General features: G+C 48.1%; 1 protein-coding gene across 1 annotated transcript in view; it reads left to right on the top strand.

Annotated features, from left to right (window-relative positions):
- The first annotated feature begins 371 nt into the window (after positions 1-371).
- Xkr5 (XK related 5) overlaps positions 372-9,216 on the top strand; it is a 17,952-nt gene continuing 9,107 nt past the window's right edge. The window contains exons 1-3 of the mRNA XM_028766369.1: positions 372-429; positions 2,512-2,695; positions 8,566-8,750. Coding sequence (XP_028622202.1) covers positions 372-429; positions 2,512-2,695; positions 8,566-8,750 — 427 coding nt within the window. The remainder of the gene's footprint in view (positions 430-2,511; positions 2,696-8,565; positions 8,751-9,216) is intronic.

Genomic DNA, 9,216 nt, shown 5'->3' with positions numbered 1-9,216 from the left:
CACACACACACACACACACACACACACACACACTGACTAGTAGTTAAGTGGACTTTGTTTTGCGCAAACCCGCTGACTATGACCACTGTAATGATCCAGTAACTAACCCTTTTTTGCTTGAACAAACCCGTTGTGCCTTACAGCCGTTAGGATGCTGGGGCAGCATGCAAATCAGGCATAGACCGCGAGACTGCCCCCTAAGAACCTGTGGGTTCCCCTGCCCTCTGTCCCCGCCCTCACCCCCACCCTACTAGCTACTTGGTCACTGGCTGGGAAGAAAAGCCTCTTGTCTTGGGGCCCTAAGCCGGAAGCATCCCCGACCCGGTCCCGGGCAGGGGAAGGGGCGGGCACAGGCAGCAGCAGCTCAGAAGATGCACGCGGGGCTCCTGGGGCTCTCTGCCCTGCTGCAGGCGGCCGAGCAAAGCGCGCGTGAGTGCGGCGCAGCCCGCGAGTGCTCACCCCTCCAAAACCCTACTCCAACCCAGTGTGCGGGGCACATCTGCCACCGCTGCACCCGCTCCTCCGGCAGGCAGGCAGCAAACACTGTGCTGGTGCACGCACAGTAGCTCCCCCTTCTAGCCTGCAGAGCACTCCCGGTGTGATCCCCTCACCATGCATGATTTCCTCCATCCAGTTAGACATCCCTCCATGCATGGATCCTCCCCATATTCCAAACCCGGAGTCCTGAACCCCTTCCCGCTCCTCCCGCTGGTGCTCTGCAAAGAGCTACGCGAGGTGGCTACTTTGGAGCGCCAGCACTTGGTGAGGCGCCCTGGCTCCCTGGACACCCGGGCTCCGGGCTGGTGTGGCATGCGATCCGAGAGCTGGGAGGTGTGGCAGTGTGGGATCCCAAAGGACACTGGTTCCCCTTTCAGGGTTGTGAGACGGCAGAACGCTGGTTTGCTGGAGACACGGGTCCTGTGGGTAGCGGAGGTGAAGCAAGATGGCCATACTTTTCGCGCCTTTCGCGTTTGAACCTGTAACCCTTTCAGTGCTGGCATAGAGAGCCTCTGCCCACTTCCGCTACTGTCCTACAAGGCTCTGTCCCTGGGGAAACTCCATCAGCCTGACCCACCAAGGTTCCGCGTCCCTTCTTGGACATAGTATCTCTGAAATTTACCTCGATTTACAGAATAATCCCTGCAGATTCCCGTCCCCGACACACACTCAGAATCCTAAAGGGCGCTAGCTTAGACGCTGGAGAGGCAAGGGTGGACACCGTTGCCCAAAGTGCCCTAGGCCCCTAGCTTTCTAACAGGAAGGGAATGAATGTTTAGCAGGAAGCTTGTTAGTGCACTGAACGGAACCTGGAACTGAAAAAGGAATAGTGACCATTCTCTTCGCATAGCTGCTGGGTTCCCAGCTGTGCCTCAGAGCAATGGGGGTTTGTGCCTGCCGATCCACAGTCCTTGGTAATACTAGAAAACTCAGGACAACGGCGAAAGGGTTCCTGAGTACCCTCCACTGTCCCCTCAGTAATACCAGACAGCTTCTTGCGGACATCCGAGGTTATATAGCTGGAGCCTGGCCTGACGGCATAAGCATACAATCCAAGCCACTGAAGAGGTTGGGGTGGATGAACGTGGTGAGTTCGAGACCCAACTAGGCTGCAGAAAGTGTTTAAAGCTAGCCTGAGCAACTTAGCAGAACATTGTCTCAAAATAAAAAGAAAAGCAGACTCAGGGATAGTAGAGGCCTTACCTAGCGTAGGAACAGCCCTGAGTTCAATCCCTAGGAAAACAACAAAAGTCAAAGCCAGCCTCACACAGAACCAGCTATGACTGAAGTCTAGCACATACAGCCCTGGTTAGCTGTAACTGCGTGGTGAAGATGAGGTCACCATGTTGTCGGATCCCCCATCATTGGGTCTCCCCCACGTACTTAGCACATATCTAGTGTAACCCCACAGACAACCCCACACACATACCGCTACCATTGTGCCTGTCTTATTGCTAGCAGGCCCTCTTGGCTTCTTGCTAATGGTAAGGATGTTATGTTGGTTTGGGACCTGGTTCATTGGGGGTTTGGTTTTGTTTTAGCTAAATGATCTGTTGGACAGAACAGACTTAGGAACGATCACAGCTCCCAGGGATAAGAGGCAGGGCATACTGTGTGGGGCCATATGGGAAGACTCAGTTGATCATGAGCCAGAACCTCTGTTGGAACTTCATCAGACAAGACAGACTGAGTATGGTGAACAGACTCGGAGAACTTGTTTTCTGTGGGTACTTTCTGTGAGCTTTGGGCTGTTGGTAGATCTCAAACCACTTGGTCCCTGACCCTAGACAGGCTAAGGCAGAGAAGTACCACTTCCTAGGGTACATGGGTCTATCTCAGAAGCTCTAAGTTGACTAGAGTGCATGTCCCTGACACATTTTTGGAAGAACGCTGCTCTGTCTGTGGCAGAAAGGTTTTCAGGGTATCATAGAACTGTAACATAGAGAAGATGGGTATATATAAAGCATTGCCTAACTGTCATTTCAACACCCTTCATCTTGTCTTTTACCCCAGGCCTCTGCTCCATAGTTTACTACTTTACCACAGGCCGTCTCCTCTGGGGGTGGCTGGCCCTTTCTGTCCTCCTGCCCGGCTTCTTGGTCCAGGCCCTGAGTTTTCTGTGGTTCCAAGCAGATGGGCATCAGGGTCACTGGTGGCTCGCGGCACTGCATCTTCTGCAGCTCGGCGTCTGGAAGCGGTAAGAACACCCACCCCCCTTCCATCTGATGCAGTGGGAGAATCCCCCTATCCATACACGCTCTGACCTTAAAGCCACGGGAATTCAGGGCCACAGCCCTGTCTGGTCTTGGCATCCTAACACATCTCTAATGTCGGGGGCTCCTCCTCACTGCACCAGTCACCTTTAAATGCTTTTTCTTGTCTTTAGCCAGATTCTACATCATTGCTGTCTCCACCCTTTAATCAACCTCTGGATCCACATAAGTCAGCTTGCTTAAGGTGCTCCATCTGACACCTTAGTACATGAAAGGGCCCAGACTTAATTAACCACAAGCTAGACAGTAGAGCCCATGTGATGGCATTTGCTTTGTACATCTGTGGCAGGAAGAAGTGACCTGGGAGCCAGGGCCAGTGTTTTTTGGTTCATTTTTCTTTTCTTTGTATAAAAGGTTGCCAGATATAGACCTGGTATAGGTGGCTTCCCTGTGTCCAGAGGTGTCTCCAGAGGTAAAGGGTTATTGCTTCCAGGAAAATGGAAGCTGTCCATTTACAGACATGGTACATGTCCACTCCCAGCTGCCCCATTACACTGGAGAGTTGAGAGGACTTTTATAAAGGGAGAAGAAATAAGGAACCAGAGAGGTGAAGCCTGCGACTCAAGTGCTTACTAAATCTCAGATGATCAAGGTTTGAAGGGCATCAAAGAAGCCATTGCCACTGCTGCAGTCTCTCCTGGGCGCTTGTGTCTTCTCTCTCTACCCAGGTTGGACTTGGGTCAGAGTAGAAAGTGCTTCTAGGGAGACTTCAAGTGCCTGCCTCGTCTTCATGTTTCCCTCCAGCAGACCCTTGTCGCATAGAGGCATCAAAAACACGTGTGTTACAGCATTATCCCAAGTTGGGCCTTCTGGTCTGAGCTCTGTGCTCTCCTGAAACAACAGGGCTGTCACTGGCAGGGGGAGAAGTTGTCTCATAGAATTTGGGGCTGCAGCCTTCCTGGAGCACCACCTACTCTCTACCCCTCTGGCCTTGTATAAGAACAGAGGGCTCACTGGTAGGTAGTTAGCTGTATGTGGGGAGACCTCAAAGACAATGGCGTATCAAACTAATGAAGTAGCTTCAACATAAACAAGTGTTTGATAGCTCAAAAGCAGAATTCAAAGTAGCCTTCAGAAAGAAGCATCCTTAACTAGTCACAGGTAAATCTGTCTTCTGGGGCTCTGTAGAGACCCTGGGAACCTTATAAGCTTTCCAGGAAATGGTGTCAGAAGGTGGTCCAGATTATGGTATTGGACAGTGACCCTCCTGGGCTCACAATATTATCACCACTAAGTGACAGCACGGTTTCTGGTACATATTTACTTGCTAACATGGATAGATGAAAAGACAAGTGCAAATCAAAAATTGGGAGAAACAAAAAGCCATGTATAGCTAATTTAGAAAAAAACATTCAGGTGATTAAAAACTAATGTATACAGCCTGGTGTGGTCACACAGACTTAATCTCAGCCCTTAAGATAAAAAGCCAGGCAGATCTCTGTGAGGTAGAGGCCAGCCTGTGTTACATAGTTAGCTCCAAGCCACTCAGGGCTACATAATGAGACATACATGTCTCAAAATTATTATTATTATTATTATTATTATTATTATATGTATTAATGTATCATTTAATATAACATAATATGTATATTTATTTTATAATAATTTATATTTCTTTATTTTATAGTAATATATGTATGATATAATAAATTAATGTAATAGATATATTAATTTATTGTTATATAATTGATAATGAAATAATAATATGGTAGCTTGACCGATGACTCAGGGATAGAAAGCACAAACTACTGTTTAGGCTCCCAGAAGCCACATAAGATGGCTTACGACTGCCTCTAACTCCAGCTCCAGGCGATCTGATGCCCTCTTTTGACCGCGCACACACGCGCACACACACAGAGGCAGGCACACATATAAATAAGAAATAAATCTGCACTTTTAAATTAATGCAAAATTTTTAAAAGAGAGAATTGAGGGAAAGTTAAGTATAGATTTCTAGGAAGACATAAAGTTACATATCCGAAGAGAAAGCCAGATTGCGCAGGTCTTAGAACTAGACCAGAGTATTAGCTCTCAGCTTCTGGCAGCCAGAAGAAGCGTATCGGACACCCCCTCCACAGTGTAGCGGAGACTGCTGATGATCCCAACTACAGTCTGCATCCTCAACAGAAAGCACTAAAAGCTGAAAGTGGCGAATCCTTTTCACTCTCTGAAAGTGGCTCTCACAAACAAAACCAGGAGCTAAGCCATCCCTGCAGATCACCTTTGGTTTGGTTTGGTTTGGTTTCATTGCAATTTGTCAAAACCACCTGTAGGGGGAGCCAGAACAGCTGTGTTTGTACAACCTCGAACTTTATAAAAATTGAAACCCATTAACTGACTCCATAATGAAATGCAGACGAATGAACTAGCAACAGAAAAAAAAATCAATAAAACGCAAACCCCTTGAGGTGAAACTGCTTATAAAAAATGCAAGGGCTGAAGACATAAATGGATTCTGGTTTTAATTCTAAACAACACAGGGTATAACGTTAAGTCTACTGTTCGAGAGAACCTGGTGGTCGTTACAACTCCTTTTACACAACGGCACTTATGTTTTTCATCTGAACACATTGTTTCCACTCCAACACTGCATGTACTTTGTGCCTCTTTGTTTTTGAAAAGCCTGCATCTACTTAGAAATTCAGCCTGAGAGGAGGATAAACTACCTAAATACGTTCCTACTCAGCGTGCATCTTAGCGTGGCAAGTTTTCTTTAGTGGAGAGAAAGTTGAGACAAACTTTAAGGGCATATAAAACCAGCTTGACACATAGGTGCAGGTTCAATGTTTTAACGCAGGTGAAAGCACTTGCCTGGTAGGGAGAGAGAGAGAGCTAACACCCAAAAGCTGTTCTTTGACTGCTGTTGCACAGTACCCACACAAGAGTACACACACAGTACACACACATGAGTACACACACACTAAATAAATAAGCAAGTGAAGTAACCGCTGCACTCAAACCTTGCTCTGCTGACTGTCTCAACTCTAATGTCACATTAACGTAGTGTTAAAATGTCTAACGTTAATGTTAAAAACATGAACAGAAGAATCACTTATTCCCTAAGCTGTGAGCCCAGGATAGACTGTTCTAGTTGTGGTAGACGTGGCTGACTTTTTTTCTTAGCCTGGTAAAAGCCGAGAAACTTAATTCCAAAGACCTGTCAGGTATGGTGATTGCACTTCCAGGCTTCTGCTTAGACGTATGTTGTTTTTATTGCAACTAGGACTCTTGGCTCACATGGGGTATCTTGTGTGTGCCCTGACGAGCTGCAGACACACCTAATTAAGTACAGTGTCTGAGACTGACTTGGGAAGAGCTGAAAGCAGCAGTGTCATCGGGAAGGGCCTGAAACCAAGGAGCAGATCAGGCCTTATAAAAATGGTACCAGGAGCAGTTGGTACAAGCAGTCAGAAACCCAGGACAGTGGAAAGAGATGCCTGAGGCACAGCATCCAGAGGAGAAATCTGGGTGCTTTTCAGGGCCTCAGAAACAATCTTCTACAACTCCCATCTCATTCCAGCTCCCCAGGGAGCTCTCTGCAGCTACCTACTAGTCTCAGCCTGAGTTCCTCCATCTCCCTGCCTGACTACAGCATTGCGATGTCACTCGGCTGTCTCATTCCCAGCCATAGACCTCATTCCAACTCTACTGTCCTATCCTGCTAATCTCCTATCCCCTCTCCCAACTCAGCTTCATGCCTACAGTTCTCCTGCTCTCTCCAGGACACACTCACTGGCCACCTTGGCCTCTCCAATAATGAATCTGTTCCACATACACGCAGGTACTCGTCTGATTCCCATTCAAGTGGTTCCCAGATGGAACCGCGCTGCCTCCTTGCTGAAGAACATAGCCTCAGGGAGGATGTTGGTAGGTGAAGGTAAAACTTTACCCCTGTGGGCCTTCAATGCCCGCCGTGACCCCATGGGCAGCTGGTGTGGTTATTCAGGCTCTTGTGAAGAGTGGCCCATACCACTTCCTAGTTGATTTTCACAAGATGAGAGTGTCAAAACAAAGTGCCTACTGTGTGCTTGTGGACACACAGTCAAGGGTTTGGCTTCTTTCTAAGTTTTGATTCTTGTTGCACACTAAGAAGGTCATCTAATCATGCCTAAGCTGACGTGACCCTGTGGCCCTGGCCAGCCTAGACCTACAGGCCCCTGGTCCCTGCTTTCTAGCTGTGCCTCTCTCAACACAGCAGCCTCTTGCTTCCTGTGTGCCTCTGCCTTGTGTCTGCACTTGACTCTGAAAACACCTCATGCTTTTTCAAACTTACTGCCCTTCCCACCAACCACATTTTGGTGGCTTCATTTTCCTCGGGGTGACAAGTTGCTAACATTCTGCCTTGAGCCCCCAATATCTATACACCACCTCCTCTAGCCACTTCCGATCCACTTGGCCCTGCCATTTGCAAGATCATAAGTCCTAATTTACAACCATTTGCCTTTGTCCATGAGTCCTAATTTATAACCAAAATCCCCAGATCCTTCCAAGGTGTGAGGGAAGGCTCCACAGCGCCTCACAATTCCTCATTTCTGAAAACAAAATTTGATTTTCTCCTGTCAGTCAAGCAGCCGCTGGCAGGTGTCTTTGTGTTACATGTTAGCATCGCCACTTCCGAGAGGTTAAGCTTGAAGTCTCAGAGCCATCTCTAAGCCCCTCTCCACCCTGCCCAGCCAAGGCCTGCTCTGCTTACTCCAACATTCCCTGCATTCACTCCTTCCTTTCTATACCCAACACTTCTATCTCTCCCAAACCTTCAGTACTTACTGCTTAAGTATAATATAGTAAGTATAGGGTAGTATAGTAAAGTAACAAAGTATAGCTTTCTTCCAGATGTTCACGTCTGCTGTGCATACACACACCTACATGCACATACATATATACACGCAATGTACATGTATACGATGATACATGTGTGGACATATGCACATGTGATATGCATTTCATGTGCACACGTACCTGCGTAAACCCGCATATATAGGCCTATGTGTCCATATCCATTGTGTTTGCATATGCTGTACACCAGATCTATATGCTTGCACACTGCATATACATATGTGTGCAACCATTTACACATACATTCACTAATACACAACACAAATGTATATATTTAGGTCCTACCTCAAACACAACATATATAACTCTTCCAATTTCAGTTTTCCAGAGAAAAAGCCAACTTTCCTGGGCTGAAACTGAGAACTCTGGTGTGCTTCAGTAGGATCCTATTGGCCCCTACCTTCCCCCATCTTGCCCCACCCATCTGGGTCTCTTGCAAGCCTCCGGTGAGGATCCTAGACCCATTTTCCCCAGTTGCTCTTAGAGGGTTCCATCTCAGGGTACTGAGAGTTCTACATTCCAAGGAGGAGAGTGAGGCCTCCCTCTGTGCTCTAAAGAGATGGTTACCCATAGGGCCTTGCAGCAGATCTCTACTGAAGGGTTTCATTCCCCTTCCTCAAAGATCTGAGGTGAGGACACTGGTCAAGATTTCGTGCAAGTCTCATGAGGCCCAGCCTAGGTTCCTTAGCCCTGCAGTAACTTCAGCCTCCCCACCGTTGGCCCTTCCAATCTTGGGGAGAATGGGCTACAGTGGCAGCCTGCTGAACACTTGAAGTTTGAACTGAAATAAGCAGCTTGGACTCAGAGCTTAGCACCAGCCTAACTGGTGGCCCCAAACGACACAGTAGGTACAGAGAGGCATTCTTAAAAATGCCCCATATCACCATGTGAAAGATTGGTGTGGAAGCCAAAGTCGCCAGCTCCATGATCCATGTCATAATGTCTTTGCTCTCTGTAGGCACTGGGACTCTGTGGCAACAGCTCTGTGGAAGGGAAAGCAGGCTCCGTGCTGGGGACAGCTGCACCTCCAGGAGGCGGACCTGTCAGCCCTGCGGCTCCTGGAGGCTCTGCTGCAGACAGGGCCCCACCTGCTGCTTCAGGTGTATGTGTTCCTAGACTCCGACTTCACAGACATTGTTCCAGGTGGGTACCTTTCAACGTGGTCTCATACCATCTGCTTCCAATGACAGGAACATGTGCCCGACCTTGTAGGACCTGGTGTCCTCTCAAGATTTCTCCTGTTTGCGAGATTTAGGGAAACGCCAATTCTCACTGACCCAAATGATGGTTACAGCTGCCTTTTGCTGGGATCATGAGTTCAAGAGAGAGCTGGTTTCTTGGGGGTAAAGTATCTAAAGTCAATCCATAAGACAAAAATTTGACAGAGTGGAGATAACCTTGAAAATGACCTTGGGGAGGGAGACTGCATGCTCATCTCTCCCGGGTTTACTCCTGTTGCAGCAGACCTGACACCTGAAAGCCTCACAGAAAGCGTAGCTCTGTCTCCTGCAGATATGTCCCCAGCTCCCATTCCAGCCAGGACTTCTCATTACTTCTTCCCACTCCTCCTCCTCCTCCTCCTCCTCCTCCTCCTCCTCCTCCTCCTCCT

This window comes from Grammomys surdaster, unplaced genomic scaffold, assembly GCF_004785775.1.
Source record: "Grammomys surdaster isolate TR1022 unplaced genomic scaffold, NIH_TR_1.0 167, whole genome shotgun sequence".
In the NCBI taxonomy this organism is placed as follows: Eukaryota; Metazoa; Chordata; class Mammalia; order Rodentia; family Muridae; genus Grammomys; species Grammomys surdaster.
Note: the sequence above shows the minus strand (reverse complement) of the source record. Positions and strands in the feature narration are given on the sequence as shown.